This window comes from Muntiacus reevesi, chromosome 18 (assembly GCF_963930625.1).
Source record: "Muntiacus reevesi chromosome 18, mMunRee1.1, whole genome shotgun sequence".
Lineage (NCBI taxonomy): Eukaryota > Metazoa > Chordata > Mammalia > Artiodactyla > Cervidae > Muntiacus > Muntiacus reevesi.
The window spans coordinates 17,627,319-17,644,911 of NC_089266.1; the positions used below are offsets into that span (position 1 = coordinate 17,627,319).

The window sequence follows — 17,593 nt, forward strand, 5'->3', positions numbered from 1 at the left end:
CCTCTTTTAGTTATAGCTTGGTTTCACCATAGAAGTAATACCCCAGAGAGAATCTCTAGAGGGACATGTAAGAAATAGGTAATGGGATCCCCTCAGAAGAATGGGAGAAGGGTGGGAGGGACTTATATTTCTCATTGTATATCTTTTCTGTATTTTATTTTTGCCACTTGGAAACATCCGTTAAAAAAAATGAAGACTGAGGGAATTCCCTGGCAGTCTAGTGGTTAGGGCTCTGCATTTTCACTACCAAGGGTCCAGATTCAATCGCTGGTCAGAAAACTAAGATCCCACAAGCAGCATGGCATGACCAAAAAAGAAAAATGAAGACTAAGAAAAGTAGAACCTGCTCATTGCAAAAAAAAAAAAAGTGAAAATATTAGAAAAGTATAAAGAATATTAAAACACCACCAAGGGAGAACCATTACTGCATATCAGTGCTAAGTGTCTGCATTTTTATAAATGTTGATAAAATATACAGACAAATGCTAGGTGGGTTCATGTTGTCATTTAGTCGCTCAGTTGTGTCCAACTCTTTGTGACCCCATGGACTGTAGCACACCAGGCTTCCCTGCCCTTCACCATCTCCCAGAGTTTGCTCAAACTCATGTCCATTGAATTGGTGATGCCATCCAACCATCTCATCCTCTGTCTTCCCCTTCTCTTTCTGCCTTCAGTCTTTCCCAGTATCAGGGTCTTTTCCAGTGAGTTGGCTCTTCGAATCAGGTGGCCAAAGTATTGGAACTTCAGCTTCAGCATCAGTCCTTCCAGTGAATATTCAGGGTTGATTTCCTTTAGGATTGACTGGTTTGATCTCCTTGCTGTCCAAGGGACTTTCAAGAGTATATAATTCTGTATCCTTTTTCTGTTAACATTGTATCCCATAAGCATTTTTCATATAGCTAAATATTATTTGTAAATGTTTTTAATGGCTGTGCCATGACTTATTTAATATTATCCTGTCATGTAATTAGACATTGTTATCTGAGTGTTTTACTGTTATAAAGATATACTGAACATCTTTGTACGTCTTTTCCTGTATTTCTACATACATGCTCCATACCTCCTAGATAGCAGTTCTGGAGTTGTGTGCACAAATGGCTCTCTTCCCTTGGTGTATAGTGATTTATCATATTTAGAGTTCTTTTATCTACATTACTTCACATGATGAGTAAAGGGAATAAGGGTGAGGAGAATAAGGAGGCCAGGTGCCAACAGAAGGGACTTCCTGGAGGTGGAAGGCCTGAGCTTCGCCTAGGAAGGATAAGCAGGATGGGCAGTGCGGCTCACACAAGGATGAGGCGCACACGGAGACTGTAGATCTGAGTAGCCAGCGGGGTCTGGAGAGCTCAGACTGGCCAAAGCCACACCCTGTGTTTAGGGAAACAGTGGTGAGAGATTATGGACCACAGAGTTGGGACCGGGCCCATAAGCCATGCACAGCCAACAGATGTCTTTCAGCTTGAGGTTATCTTAAGGACGTGATTATTTGAGATTCAGTTCAGTCGCTCAGTCGTGTCTGACTCTTTGCGACCCCATGAATCGCAGGGCCTCCGTGTCCATCACCAACTCCTGGAGTTTACCCAGACTCATGTCCATTGAGTCGGTGATGCCATCCAGCCATCTCATCCTCTGTCGTCCCCTTTTCCTCCTGCCCCCAATCCCTCCCAGCATCAGGGTCTTTTCCAATGAGTCAACTCTTCGCACAAGGTGGCCAAAGTATTGGAGTTTCAGCTTCAGCATCAGTCCTCCAATGAACACCCAGGACTGATCTCCTTTAGGATGGACTGGTTGGATCTCCTTGCAGTCCAAGGGACTCTCAAGAGTCTTCTCCAACACCACAGTTCAAAAGCATCAATTTGTCGGTGCTCAGCTTTCTTCACCGTCCAACCCTCACATCCATACATGACCCCTGGAAAAACCATGTCTCTGCTTTTTAATTAGCTTGGCTTCAGTGTGGGATGGGAGGGATCAGGGAGAAGCTGAAAGTGGGTAAGTCCTGTGCTAATAGAACAGGTGTGCGGTGATTTCGTGCGTTAAACACTGGAAGGAGCCTGGAGACAGCAGTGTTTTGGCACACGTGGGGCTAGTTAACATTGACATGTGGTGGGAACTGGGGATGGGCATAAATATTATTCCACACATTTCATCTACCTGGCAGTGTGACCTATGGAATTGGCAGCGAGACTGAGTTTTGTGGGCATGGCAGGTTTCTTTTTCATAACTGACCTGTAAGATTTTAATGATTAATGTACATTCACATTTCATTTCCTCTTTAATGGGAAATGCTTAGGCAGAAATTGCTCTCCTGGGAAGCAGGTCGCAAGCTGGCGAGGAGGCAGGTTTTGAGATTCCTGCAGCTGAGTTTCATTCCTTCCTGCAATGTCCTGTTTCTAGATCCCAGTGCCCACTCCATCTCTCTGCCAAAGGGAAATTAGCCAGCCGTAAAGAGCCTGTAACCTGTGACATTATCAGCCCAGGCTGGGCATTGTCTGTCCCAGTGGCAGGGTTTTCATTTAATGCCCAGTCTCCACCATCTGTCTCTACCCTGTAGGTTCCTCCACCTAGAACCCTGCCCCTGAATTAGACTCCTCTCGCTCTGCTGAGAGTTTCACCCCTGGGGGTGGATCAGGATCAAGCACAGTCCCCTGGTCTGGTACCTGAACTCCATCTGCAGCCTCATCTCCTGCAGCTCCCGACAAGCTTTGCTCACCAGCAACCTCAAGCTGTTAATTCCTACAGAGACTCATCTTTGTTCCTTAACTTTTGCCGCCCCCTCTACTTGGAATGTTGTGTAGTCGCTCAGTCATGTCTATCTCTTTGTGACCCCATGGACTGTACCCTGCCAGGCTCCTCTGCCCATGGGATTTCCAAGGCAAGAATACTGGAGTGGGTTGCCGTATCCTTCTCCACGGGATCTTCCTGACTCAGGGATCAAACCCCCATCTCCTGCTTGGAACACCCACTCCTTTTTCTTGAGAACTTCTTGCTCACCCCTTGAGACCCACCCCGGGTATCCCCTGCTTTAGGAAGCCTTTCCTCATCTCCAACAGGCGGGGCTAGCTGTCTGTCCATGTGTTCCCACTGCATCTTGGCGTGTCTGTCCCCGTCATCGCATCACTGTATTATAAGGAGCTACTTGTCTCTTTCCCCAGGAGACTGTAAGCTCCTCAAGGGACTGTGTCTTCTTCCTCAGCATATACCTCACACTCAGCACTGGCTCTACACCCAGCAGACCAGTACATGTTCAAAGAACGCTGTGTTAGAAGATCCTGCAATTCTCTGCAATGTGACAGGACACTCTAAAGGCAAGACCTTCCTCATCCAGAAAGCTTCAACCTGCCTCTGGATTTAGAGGCACTTTCTTGTGGGCATATAAGTAATTGTTATATCTTTCTAAGTATTTTGTCTGCTATTAATATTATATGTTTTAGTGAGTATTGGCCTGGCATAGCTCTTTTCATCCTTTGTATAATTTCTGTATAATTTTGTTTTGTCTCTTTTAGTTAGTTCTAGCTGGATCTTTTAAAATACTGTCTGATTGTCCAACTTTTAATGTGAAGCGGTCTTCATCTATTTGTGTGTATTATGATTAATGATATATTGATACTTTGACTTATTTTTGCCACCATAACTTGTGTTCTCATTTTATACTTACTGTCCTTTTTCTTTGCTTCTTATTTCCATCTTTCCCTGCCTTTTGTTAGAGTGATCAAGTTTTCTATTTTTCCTTCTTTTACACTTTTGCTTTGGAAACTGACTTGTATTACTATTCTTATAGTTAGTTACTTAAATTTTAACATACATACTTATAGTTTTTTTCCTAATGAAATGTAAAATATTCATATGTAAATTTCACAGAATAGCAAAGCTAATATCACTCTACCCACTGGACAATCCACCCCACCCTTCTTTCTTATCTGTATTATCTAAAACTTAATGTAGTTTTGTTTTGAAGTAAATAGAACTAGAGAGACGTTGATGTATTTTTTCCTTATTTTTATTTTTTTGCCGTGCAGCTTGTAGGATCTTGGTTCTTTGACCAGGAATTGAACCTGGGCTGCAACAGTGAAGGCACTCAGTCCTAACTTCTGGACCACCAGGAAATTCCCTAAAACTTAGTGTTTTAAAATGGTTTAAACTGATTTTTTTTAAACATTCAATTGTTGATTAAATCGACCAACATCATATCAATTTCTGTGCCTACCATTGTTTCTTGCATCCCATTTCTTCTCTGGTTTACTTTTCTGCTTCCAAAAGCACATCCTTCAGTGGTTCTTTCAGTGAAGGTGGTACTATCTTTCCTGGAACGCTGGTTTTTTGTGTGTGTATTGTGTGGGTTTTGTTGTGTGTTTTTTTTTTTAATCCTTTTAAGAAAATGAAATGACCGGTTAAAACTTATCTAGTTAAAAATGGTAACATTCCCAGGAACATGTACTGGTGTAACTCCACCAGAAGTTTGACCAGTTTTCTGCTGAGCCAGCCCTTAGTGATGAGATCCCTAATTTTTAGTTCTTGTGCTTCCTGCCTACACAGGCTAAGAAATTATTACCAACAGTGAGCAGACCCTGCGGGTAAAATAGAGGTAGTAATATGGACATGGGTAGTAATATTGCTGAATTCCTAGAGTTCCGGGTACCTTTGCCAACAAGTTTTTATCCTGGAAAGGAAATAAGGATGCTTAGGTTCCCGGGGAAGGGCCAGGAGTGTCCTGGTTTTAGCTTTAAAAACATGTTGATGCTTTAGTTGTATAAATTGGGCCTCATTCGTTTCTGCAGGTAATTTACCTCTCAGAGCCTTAGTTTCATCTGAAAAATATCATCAACCTGCAGGATGGTTGCTCATCAATAACATGGATAAAGCACCTAACACATGCCCAGCACACAGAGACCTTTAATGAATGGTGGTGACTATTACAGCCCTTGACACTTAGGAGACTCTCATTGAATATCTGTTGAGTGAATGCAGGAGTATGCTAGCAAAGGCTTCATTGAGGAGACAGGTTATAAAAGATAGGTGAGATCTGGACAGATAGCAGTAATAAAGGGAAAAGACGCTCTTTACAGAAGGAGCAAAGTGAGCAAAGGGAAAAAAATCAAAGCTCACCCATTGATGCTCAGGCAAATGAAAGGATCAGTGCAACTGAAACAGACTGAGGGCAGGGGCTTGGAGAGGGTCGGCAGGGCAGGAAGCGGGCTGGGGAACGCATGGTGAGCTCTGGGTCCGCCTGGCCAGATGGCTGTTTTGCCTGGCCAGCTCACTCTGCCTGGCACTTGCCCTTGGTTCCCCTTCCTGCATACCCCTTGTTCTTGATAGGCAGAGGCTGACCCAATGTGGCCTAGTAGCCAGGCAAGCTGAAGGCTTAAAAGAGGAAGCAGCAGAAAGAGATTGGTTTTCAACTAATATCTTATTAAGGAAGTTGAGTCATTCTACTTCTGCTATTTGTCTCCTCTGGGAATTCAGAGAAGGACAAGTTTTTGCTTCCAGATGAAATATCATGAGAAGGATTTGCCCTGGTCTGCTCTGGCCCCTCAGTGGACATTTTGTAGATGGCCCTATATTTCTGTTTGACATATAGCAAAGCAAGGCTTAAAGTGTTGAATGCCTTAGGTGAGGCTTGATGGGTTGGCTGTTTGGTGCTGAAACAGAGAAGTCCCATTGTCTCAGTGATGGTGCTCATGAGCTTGGTCACAGGTAAGGGAATGAACTTTGATTTAGCATCATCTCTTGGCCAAGCAAGCTGACTGGAGAGGCAACAGCATGAGTCCAGCTGCACCTCTGCAACTTGTCACCATGTGACTGTTTTGGCAGGCTACTGAACTTCTCTAAACCTCAGTTTTCATTCTGAAATTGACACTAATAATGGCGGTGCTTAGGAAATATTAACTATCATTCTGAATCGAAGTCATCTAGCCTTCAAAAAATCCTGACAAATCAGTGGCATTTGGGGAACTAGAAGGAACCTCAAATGATTTCCTAGGTCAGTAGTTTTCAAACTCTTTTCCTTGAAGGCCTAGGATGCTGGAGAGGTCCTTGGTGGATGGAGGCAAGCTGAGTGTGTGGGGCCCTTGCCCACCTTCAGCAGAGCAGCTGTCTCTAATTTGAGTTACGTGTCAGTTGCATGTTTCCAGGTCTTTTATATTGTGAGGGTTGAGGTATGATTTCTTTTAATAAAAATGGTCCTGTTGCCTTTTAATAAAAAGCCTCCACAGCTAGAACTCATATCTTCTGGTCCCCAGTCTGGTGTTTTTACTGTCCTTACTAAAACAGGGAACTGAAATATGATACATTTTAGAAAGGTCATCACCACTGAAGATCAAAATTTTAAACATTACTCTGTGCCTTCCAGTTTAATCAAGCAATCATTTCATCTAAACCCCATTCTTATCCCAGAATCCTAGGAAGAGAAAGTTTGCTGTCAGAGAAAGCATTGCTGTAATGGTCTCAGACAGGAACTGTCTAATGCACTTTCTACAGTGACAGAGGTTTTCTGTGTGAACTCTCCTATATGGTAGCTAGTATAACTGAAGAACTGATTTTTAAATTTTATTTTAAATGAATTGATTTGAATGTCACCTACAGTACAGCACAGGGAACTCTGCTTAATGCCCTGTGACAGCCTGAATGGGAAGGGAGTTTGTGGGAGAATGGATACATGTATATGTATGGCTGAGTCCCTTTGCTGCCCATGTGAAACGATCACAACATTGTTAATCAGCTATACTCCAATACTCAGAACCCACCAGGCTCCTCTGTCCATGGGGTTCTCCAGGCAAGAATCCTGGAGTGGGGTGCCATTCCCTTCTCCAGGGGATCTTTCCCACCCAGGGATCAAACCCAGGTCTCCTACATTGCTAGCAGATTCTTTACCATCTGAGCCACCAGGAAAGCCTCCAATACAAAATAAAAGAAAAATAGAAAAATAAAATAAATGTAAATAACCATGTGGCCAGTGGCTGCCATATTGACAGTACAGCCTGACAAGTATAGAGCAGGGGTAAGATGGCAGTCCCTGGCCACTGGGCATTAGAGTCATCCAGAGAACTTGTCAGAAGTACAGATTCTGGGCCTAATGCCCAGTGACTGGCTCAGTAGACCTAGGGCAAGTACGTTTGAAAACCCATCTAGTTATTGTAACTTAGGTAGGATAGCGCTGCCTTGGTGAGCTCTTCCTTGGTTGGCATAGAAGAACTGAGCCAGAATCAGGCGTTTAGCCCTGGCCTTGGTCTTCTGGGGAGATAGAACAATCTTCTGAGGAATGTCAGACCCTTGGGAAATATGATGAAACCTATGGACCTCTTCCCTGGAAAAACACCAATAAAGTTCGTAGGGCTCCCAGACCTCCCTGAAGCCATCCTTGAACCCACGTTGAAAACTCCTCAGCTTGGAGAGAAGATCTTTACTAAGCTGGTGAGGGAGCTGAGCTGGAGCCCAGGAACCTTGTCCGCTGCAGCTGTGTCACAGATGTGCCCAGGGGTTGACCTGGGGCTCTCCCCATCTTTCCCACCCCCAGGCCCCTCCAGGGGGTCACAGAGGCCCCACAGAAGAGAGAACAGGCAGTGTACGTGGATCAGGCCCTACAAGAAGACTGACTTAATTCTGCCCCTTTCCCTTCCCCTTGTGCATTCATGGCCTTGTGAGTGAGCCGAGCGGGTGTGGCTGTTGCCACTGCTCACATCCTCAGCTCTGACACATGGAGCCGAGGAAAGAGTGCATCTAAGGCCTGAGTGGAGCTGTGGAGAGCATCCAGCTGAGAAATGAATCAGGATTTTGACTTGCCTTCAAAGGCAGAGACACAGCAGGCTCCCACTTAGTCCTCACTTCCTGCGAGCTGCAGGAGCGAGAGAAGGGGCAGAGCTGCAGGAGCGAGAGAAGGGGCAGAGCTGCAGAGCTCCGGGCTGGGGCAGCAAGCCGGGGCCCAAAGCCCAGAGCTGGGCAGGCCCACCCAACCAGCAGTCCTAGGCTTAGTGCAGAAGCCCATGTTTTGTAGATCAGAACCCACGTGGAAGTGGGGAGGGAGTGAGGAAGCAAGCGTGTATATATGTCGAGCACTGCTGTCTGGCCAGAGTGTCCTGAGAATAGCCTCTTGAACTTGGAGACAGTTGATGAGAGTCTGAGTCATGGTCATGTGGCACCGGAAAGGCAGACACAGGAGAAGCTGTATAACTCCCGGGCCGTGATTTCGTGCCCCCGGGAGGCGAGGGTCAGCCTGTTTTCCCCGTGCCCTTCACAGGTTCAGCAGCCAGCTGCTGGGTTAGCTTCTCAGGCTCCCTTGTTCCTCTCTCTGCCTGCCAGGCTGCCGGGTGAGTCATCAGGGCACTGCAGAGGAGGCGGCCCCGACCTCGGCTGCCTTGGCCTCGGTTTCTCTGGGACGGGGAGCCCGGAGTGCTCGCAGAGGAAGGACCAGGGCCCCTGGCCAGCTGCCCACCCACCCTCCAAGGTGAAAGGACAGCTCGTGGCGGAGGGGCGCCCCACGCCTGTCTGGAGGGGCGCCAGCTCTGGGTGAGCCATGTCAGGCAGGAAAGGCCACATGAGCCCGAGCGCAGCTTGGCTCTAAACAGGCGGGTGCCTCAGAACAAGACTGACCACTGGCCACTTCTCTTGCCATCTGGTGAAACTCTTCATCCCAAGATGCCCGGCATCATCCTTGATTCCCTCCTGCAGCCAGCACCCCTGTGCCCTGCCCTGCTGCACACCAGGGGCACCATCTCTGCCCTCAGGAACCTTCTGCCCAGGGAGGCCCGTGACATTCCCCCTTGCCTGCAGCCCAGGGACTGGGGAGTGGACAGCACAGCCCAATAGGCCCAGTCCCACATGGCCCCATGCAGACTGGTGATCTCTGACAAGTCTCTGCCTGATAAGGCCACCATGAAAATGAGGAGATTGAAGCAGTGTCCCTGTAGGCGTATGTCTAATACTGTTAGATTTGGAGCGCTGGGGGTCTGTTTGTAAGATTTCGTTTCTCTTATAAAGAGGCTGAGAGAGGTAGGCCCTACCCTAGGCCCTGGATCAAGTCCTTTTGGAGATGGACAGGGGCTGCAGAGGTGTGGAGTGGGATGAAAGTACTCTTACAAGTAGAACAACCAGCCTTGGAGGGCTTTCACCTAATTGAAGTCAGAGCACCCCTTAGACTTCTTAAGGTCATCAAGAAACAGTGAGGCCACCCATTCAGCCACCTGAGCATCCAGCCTGCAGGGCCACACCGGCATCCAGGCTAAAAGCTGGAACCACTCTGAGTTCAAAACTAGCAGGCCCTTGAAGGCAGAGATGTGAGCATCAAATTCATAGCAACCGACAAACCTTCCCCCACCCCCCACACCCCAGTCAAGCTGCCTTAGCCTTTCGTGTCTGCTGTGGTGAGGCAGATACTGTAGGCAGGAGGTTTCAGCCTAGAGTTTCCCAGTGTCCCACTGTCTCTTGGAAGCTTCCAGCCTAATCATGCAAAAGGGCAGAGGTATAGAGGCCTGGCTTCCCGCGGTCTGTCTTCATCCCTCAAGAGCAGACGGAGGCGTGAATCAGGATGAATGGAGCTACCACAGAGAAGACCTCATCTGTTAGCAGCAGCCTGAGGACCAAGCTGCCATCAAAGAGCACTTATGAAAGTGTCTCAGTTCTTGGGCTTTGTCTCAAACAAGTCATGACCCCGTAGGGTACTGCCCTTGGGAGTTCAGAGCCCCCATCTCTAAAAAACTTCCCAACTGCTAACAATCTCAGGGCAGCACTGTTCTCTTTTGTGACCACTCCAGCCTGCGTGCTCTTTGCACAAATTGTCACAACAGTACACTCTCTCTCCCAGCTGGCACTGTGGGAATGCAGAGCTTGGGGAGACGGAGCCCAGAGAGAGATGAATTCTTGTGCTTTTTTCTCATATTTCTAGAGGTGTCAGTTGGTGATGGGGTACGTGGGCTCTAATACAAATTCCATTACTAATGTTGCCTGAAAGAAAAACAATACCTGAAAGAGGTTTTCAGCAAATGAGTTTGGACATTACAGAAGGTAGCATGTCAGTCCCTTCTGGAAAGCCACAAACAGATGCAGCTCAGGAAAGGAGCCAAGTTCTGGTGTTGCTGCTTGCATGGCTTTTAGGTTTTACAAGATTTCATATGTGTCTGTATATAATGTGTGTATATATAAATAGACACACACGCAAGTCTATATATATACGCACATGCATGTATGTGTATATATATATACACACACACATGCACATGCACTCACATATGTACATGCATACCTCTACCTGCAACTTGGAAACAAAACAAAACCTCGATTCTCTCCGCTTGGAGAAAAGCCCTCAGTGAGTGGCACAGGCATGTCCTCTAAGAAGGCAAGGCTTGTACAGAATCTGTGAGGTGACTAATGGCTTTGGAGTATGGGATCCACCACCCTGTTCTGCGGAAGCAAAGTTCACCACAAAATAAACAGCAGAAGACGACTCAGCCATTATTTACAAAGGCAAGAAAGAACCAACCCAGACATTGATCCACAGCTGTCCCAGAGGAGGTGGGCCAGAGTTCTTTTTATGGAGTGGAGGGGAAGAGCTGGTAGGGCTGGTGGGCTCACCCCACACGAGACCGTGGTCAGGTTGCCATTTGGATCATTTGGAGGATAAATACATGTGGCCTGAGGGGGCAAAGGCCCTCTGCCCCTGCTTTTCTCCTCCCACTGCAGCTACCCTGGGGTCTGGGGGTGACCTGCTCTGCGTGTGGCCTCTCTCACAGGGTGAGTGTGAGCCTAGGAGATGGCAGTGATGGAGATGGCCTGCCCAGGCGCCCCCGGCTCCACGGTCGGGCAGCAGAAGGAGTTCGCCAAAGCCAAGGAGAAGACACAGGCGATGGGGAAGAAGCAGAGCTCCATCCACAAGCTGGAGGCCGTGGAGAAGAGCCCCGTGTTCTGCGGGAAGTGGGAGATCCTGAACGACGTGATCACCAAAGGCACAGCCAAGGATGGCTCCGAAGCTGGGCCAGCCGCCATCTCCATCATCGCCCAGGCCGAATGTAAGGGTCCCGGACTTCGGGGCAGGGTGGGGGGCAGAGAGAGAGGGTGGGCACAGTGTTTGGACAAGGGTGGTTGGCCACAGGTAGGGCTGGGCTCATGGTCCCCTTATGGAAGAGGGTGCTCAGGGAGAGCACCATAGGAGACACTCACAAGATAGGACCAGGGGTTAAGCCAGGAATCAGTGTGACGTGGGAGCTAGGACAGCGCCAGGGCGGACGTGCAGGAAGGGAGAGGTGGCCAATGAGGCATTGCCCATGGTGACCAGGGCAGGGGAAGGGAGCTGGGAAGCAGGGATGCGCGAGCTCCAAGGTGCTGGGGAGTCTGCAGCATCGTCAGGCAGGCCCCCCTCCTTCTGCTGGGACCTCGGGCAGCCTGAGCATCTCTGGAGAGGCCCAGACAGGAAAGGCCAGGTCTCCCGGAAAGCCGCTCTGGGGCATTAGGCTCTTCATCGCTTTCACCTCAAGGCGGCCCCCACCCTAAAGCATGAACACCTGCCCTCAGGCCTGCAGGGCGGGGTGAGGCCTGGTCTGGTCCTTCTGCTTCCGCTAGCAGGACTTCAAGGTGGTTCAGAATGATGGCTGCCACCAGAGCCTGAGAAACTCCCAAGGGGGTGGATAGGGTCAGGAATCCCCTCCCTCCCCACACCTTCCCTTCACCCCAGGAAGTTTTGGGGTGGAGCCTGGCGAGACTGACAGCTGCTGACGGTATTTTCCCATGTACGCCCATCCTTCCCTGCATCTTCCGCTTCCTCTGGCTGGTCTTTGGCGAGAGATGAGAGAATAAAAATTAAAGCGGAGTGAGTGGCATAGTAATGGTAGTTCGACCCACACACGTATATAATAGTATATACTGAGTCATGTGCCAGGCACCGTGTCAAGTGTTTTATATGGACCATCTCACTTACACCTCACAGTGGGTGAAGTGGGGTGGGCGCCCTTAAATGATCCCATGTTGTAGGCATGCCCGGTGCCCTTGACCCCCAGGCTGGGAGGGCAGGGTGAGGTTGCCGTGAGAGGAGTGGCCAGGAGGGTATCTGCAAAGTGCCGCTCTCCTAAGTGCCGAATCCTCTTCTTTCTCCTTTCTGCTCGTCCAACCCCTTTTCCTTTAATTAAAAGGTGAGAATAGCCAAGAGTTCAGCCCCACATTTTCAGAACGGATCTTCATCGCTGGCTCGAAACAGTACAGGTAAGGCAGTCAGCCTGAGTGGGGCGCCCCGAGCTGACACAGAGGCAGCGTCCCCACCCCAGCTGCTCGCCCCGGCCCTCCCGAATGACCCCTGGCTCCCGCCTTCAGCACCTGTGGTTCAGCTCTTGGAACCTGCCCAGGCTTCCTGGCTGAGCCACTCTCCCAGCCAAATAAGCTTTTCAAAAGCTGCTCCCAGCGTGTGGATGACTGCCTCTGGGTCATATCAGCTTGACGTTTTATTTGTATTCTACGCGGAGCCCCTGATGCTCCCCTCGGTTCCCATCGGTAGGGAGGTGCTGGGAACAGGAGGCACCTTGCCGCTGGTGCGTGACCACAAGTGCAGGCCCAGAGAAGCCACTCGGGGAGAAACCTCCCATGTCCTTCCCTCTGTGAGACACACCCAGGGAGGGATGAGGGCTTGGAAACAGGCAGGGGCAGACTCGCAGCTCACTGGCCCTGTGGAAAGGAAGCTGAGTGAGGCTCGGTCTGTTTCCAGGCTCCCCAGCCCCAAAGACTGGTTCTTGGCAACTAGAGGTCAAACCTGGACATAGGTCCTCCTCTCTCCCCAGGCAGACTTCTTAATCACTGGAGTTTGGGGACCACTAGTGATGAAAAGATTTTAGGAGGGCACCTGGCCTTGAACCAAGAAATGTTCCCTGTTTGGTCAGATTCCTTATGCCAGCCCGATACCTTTTGGCCCAGGGTTGGCGGTTTCTGATGGACTCACTTCTCTCTGCTGCCTGAGAAACCCCCAGACCCCTAGCAATCCCCAGAACTGGGGTGAGTCGGCCTCCTTCATGGGGGCAGGAGACGAGGCCATGGGAGAGCAGCTGAGGCCGTGGTTGGCTCCACAGCTGTTTGGCAGCAGCCCTTTCAGAGGGACCACCGGGGCCTTGATATCCAGAGGGGCGAGAGCCAAGTTAGAGCCACGGTGATGCTCAGCCTCCAGCTGTCACAGCAGGGCGGGCTCCCCTGGTACCCGGGCACCAGCCTGGGCAGGGTGTCTGTTTATGCCACTCCTCACATTCCTGGGGGAGCTAAGTGGGCCCAGGGCTGGTGGGGGTGGAGGTGACCAACATCAACTGTCCTTGGTTAAGAGGCCACAGAAACCAACTCAGAGCTGAGAGTGCCTGCCATGGGGTGTGGCCTTCTGAGCCACATGCCCCCTTCTCCACAGGCAGCCCCCCTCGTCTCTCTCCATCCACATCAAAAGAGCAATGTGCAGCCTCTTACCTTGGTAATAACCACTGTTTATCAGAGTCTTGCCTTGGGACCAGACACCAAGGTAGCCTTTTCTTTCTTTTTTTTTCTTTTTTTAATAATTATTTATTTATTTTTGGCTGTGCTGAGTCTTCGCTGCTATGTGGCCCTTTCTCTCTTTTTTTTTTTTTTGGCCCTTTCTCTAGTTGTGGCAAGCAGGGGGCTACTCTCTAGTTGCAATGCGCAGGCTTCTCATTACAGCAGCTTCTCCTGTTGTGGAGCACGGGCTCTAGGGCGCTAGGGCTTCAGTAGTTGTGGCGTGTGGACTCGGTAGCTGCGGATCCCGGGCTCCAGAGGGCAGGCTCTGTAGTTGCTCTATAGTTGCACTGAGGCATGTGGGATCCTCCCGGACCAGGGATCAAACCCACGTCTCCCGCACCAGCAGTTGGACTCTACACCACTCAGCCACCAGGGAAGCCCCCCAGGTAGCCTTTTTAAATGAGCTGTTTCATTTAAACCCCATCTCCACCCCACCTGGCAGAAAAGACTAGCTCCTCTTTACCAGTGAGGACCCGGACAGTCCTCGGGGCTCAGGAACTGTCCCGAGTTCCCGCAGGTCCTGACTAAGCTGGGGTGTGACCTCGGGTCTCTGTGACTCCATCGCAGTTACCTGCACCTCCTCACACCCAGACGGCGTGTCTGTGTCTGTCTGACAGCCAGTCCGAGAGTCTTGATCAGATCCCCAACAATGTGGCCCACTCGACTGAGGGGAAAATGGCCCGTGTGTGCTGGAAGGGGAAGCGCCGCAGCAAAGCCCGGAAGAAACGCAAGAAGAAGAGCTCCAAGTCCCCGGCTCAGGCGGGGGTGGCCTTGGCCAAACCCCTCCCCAGGACCCCCGAGCAGGAGAGCTGCACAGTCCCGGTGCAGGTGAGGCCCACCCCCACCCCAACCCCTGTGCCGGGCTCACCCCAGGCACTATCCGGGCTCAGGGCCTGCAGGAAGCCCGCACCTTGACTGCAGCTCCATGTCCTAACACTGTGTTTCCCCTGCAGGAAGATGAGTCTCCACTGGGTCCCCCGTATGTTAGAAATGCCCCGCAGTTCACCAAGCCTCTGAAGGAGCCAGGCCTTGGTCAGCTCTGGTTTAAGAAGCTCGGGGAGGGCCTGCGGCCAGCGCTGCCTCGACCAGAACTCCACAAACTGATCAGCCCCCTGCAGTGTCTGAACCACGTGTGGAAAGCCCACCACCCGCAGGACGCCGGCCCCCTGCCCCAGCCCTTCCCCTACAGCAGGCTGCCTCATCCCTTCCCGTTCCACCCTCTCCAGCCCTGGAAGCCTCACCCACTAGAGTCCTTCTTCCTCGGCAAACTGGCAAACTGTGTAGACGGCCAGCAGCCCCTGCCCGGCCCACACCTGAGCAGACTGGCCTGTGTAGATAGCCAGAAGCCCCTGCCCAGCCCTCACCTGAAGCCCAGCTGCCCGTCTCGTGGCTCAAGTGACAAGCTGTCCGTGGAGGAGTACCTGGTACACGCTCTGCAAGGCAGCGTGAGCTCCGGCCAGGCCCACAGCCTGGCTAGCCTGGCCAAGACCTGGTCAGTGGGGGGCTCCAGGCCTCAGGAGCCCAACCCCGAAACTGAGGACAGCGAGGGGGTCCTACTTATCGAGGCAAGTAATCCCCAAACACACGGACATGTGCCATCACCACCCCCTCCACCTCCACCTCCACCTCTAGGGCCGTCCATCTTCACTTCACCCTTTCCTTTACCTTCCTTCTTTTGTTGTTCAGTTGCTAAGCCATGTCTGACTCTTTGTGACCCCATGACTGCAGCACACCAGGCTTCCCTGTCCTTCACTATCTCCCAGAGTTTGCTCCAAGTCATGTTCATTGAGTCAATGATGCCATCCAACCATCTCATCCTCTGTCGCCCCCTTCTCCTCTTGCTCTCAATCTTTCCCAGCATCAGGGTCTTTTCTAATGAGTCAGTTCTTTGCATCAGGTGGCCAAAGTATTGGAGCTTCAGCATCAGTCCTTCCAATGAATATTCAGAGTTGATTTCCTTTAGTATTGACAGGTTTGATCTCCTTGCTTGTCCAAAAGACTCACAAACATCTCCAAAACCACAGTTTGAAAGCATCAATTCTTCAGCACTCTGCCTTCTTTATGGTCCAGCTTTCACATCCATATGCGACCAGTGGAAAAACCATAGCTTTGACTATAAAGGCCTTTGTTGGCAAAGTGATGTCTCTGCTTTTTAATATGCTGTCTAGGTTTGTCATAACTTTTTTCTCCCTCTCTAGTTTACTGGATAACTTTGTAACATTACATGATTTTCCCAAACTTAGATTTCTGGATGTTATCCCATCCATCTCTGACATCCCTTGTCCTCTGCCCCTCTTCATTGTCCTTCCCTTTCTTTCACCTTTTAGCTGGAGTCATGTTTTTCATGATCAAAGTCGTTGACAATTTCATTTCTGTCCCACAACCACAAGTCTGGGGAGGAGGTTTTTTCATTGCAAGGATCAGATTACCTCAGGCAGACTGTGAAGCTCTCCTTTGCCTTCGCCTGCTTCCTACCACCCCCTCTCCGGTGGTCCTGTCCCCCCGACCCCACCCCACCCTCCACTGACCGCAAGCCCTGCCTGAGACCTGCTGGTGTCTTCTGTGGTGAGGACTTAGCTCAGCCCAGCAGCCTGGCACAGGCCACCAACTGGCAAGCCTTCCTCACTGTAACCTTCATCCCTCCACTGCCCTGGCCACTGAAACCAGCCTCTCTCTCCTGCCAACCCCAGAAACTCAAGCCGGTGGATTATGAGTACCGAGAGGAGGTCCACTGGGCCACGCGCCAGCCCTGCCTGGGCAGAGGCTCCTTTGGAGAGGTCCACAGGATGGAGGACAAGCAGACCGGCTTCCAGTGTGCTGTCAAAAAGGTATGCCGGGCTCCGAGGCTGCAGAGGGCAGGGGGCCGGAGGCCCATCGCCTTCCCTCTGCCTTCTCTCGGAGTTAATCACAGGGTGGCCATGGCTCTGACTCTCTTTAATGGAGCCTGGCTATCCTGGCTGCCCTGGGTCAGCTGGAGCTGGAAGGGGGAACAGTCCTGGTCACATGTCCCCGCCTGGCAGCCACACTTGGTGCGTGTGTATGTAAGTGGGAGCGTGAGGCTGTGTGTGCAACCTGGGCCCCTCCTGATGCTAGGCCCCTTGGGCAAGTCAAAACCTGGAAGATGATTGGATTGTCACGAAATTCATACTGAGCTGAAACTCTTAAACTTCACAACAGATAGGAAGGTAATCGCAAGAACACAGTCTCCCCCTGACAGGAGCCCCCCTAAGAGGAGCCCCCGACAGGAGCCCTTTGGGAGCCGGATCTGACTCTGCCTCCTGTTGACTGGATGTAATCAGTCCTGGAGATGGACAGTATGAGGCAATGAGACTCGTGAGAGCCCCAGGTTTATCCAACTACAGAGTTCGGCTTTGACCCTCTCAGGAAGGGGCAGGGGAAGAAGACTCGTGCTTCTAGGATTTTAATTAGAGGCAGAGGCCTAAGTCACATCTCCTACTCCCTCATCTCCGTGATGTTAGAACTGAAGACCAGAGAGGGTCTGCACCTTGCCCACAGCCCCACAACCGGGCCTGGAACCGAGGCCTGCTTCTGTCCGATCACACCATCCAGGCCCAGCAGACCTTGAGGGTATCAGCCTTCCTCTCCTTCAGATATCCTTTCTCCTACCCCAACTCTTCCCCTCACCTTGACTGGAAGCCTCCTTGCCCTTGACCTTAAATTCAGCTAAGAATAAGGGCTAACCCCAAAGACTTCCTAAGGTGGAAATCAGAAACATTTCCATGGGCCATTTCCTTAGCCCGTGGGCAGCGTGAAATAAGCTAATTCAAAGATAGACCTTTTCAGATGGCTTTTTTTCAGGACACTCTGACTCCCCAGAGGAAAGGGACCAAATAGCCAGAACAAGCAGGTCCAGCCTGCTCAGGCCCCACGCAGAGTGGACACTGCTGGCGCCACTGTCTTGGGTGCCTGCGACTTTAAGGGGTGAGGGGATTGCGATGTGAATAGGGCTGGCTTCCCTGGCTGGTACATGACCAGGTGTTGGAGCTGGAGAGTCTGGGCCTCGGGGCAACGGGTTGAGAGAGGGGACTATCCGTAGGTATTACCCCAAACTTCAGACACACTCTGTCAAATAAGCCAGCTCCACCCTTGCCCA

The 17,593-nt window shown here is 50.7% G+C and overlaps 1 protein-coding gene across 1 annotated transcript in view; it reads left to right on the forward strand.

Annotated features, from left to right (window-relative positions):
• The window catches only part of MAP3K14 (mitogen-activated protein kinase kinase kinase 14), a 43,185-nt gene that overhangs the window by 12,197 nt on the left and 13,395 nt on the right, over positions 1 to 17,593 (forward strand). The window contains exons 2-6 of the mRNA XM_065910104.1: positions 10,719 to 10,994; positions 12,111 to 12,180; positions 14,097 to 14,307; positions 14,433 to 15,044; positions 16,170 to 16,307. Of these exons, the coding sequence (XP_065766176.1) occupies positions 10,739 to 10,994; positions 12,111 to 12,180; positions 14,097 to 14,307; positions 14,433 to 15,044; positions 16,170 to 16,307 (1,287 nt within the window). The 5' untranslated portion in view covers positions 10,719 to 10,738. The remainder of the gene's footprint in view (positions 1 to 10,718; positions 10,995 to 12,110; positions 12,181 to 14,096; positions 14,308 to 14,432; positions 15,045 to 16,169; positions 16,308 to 17,593) is intronic.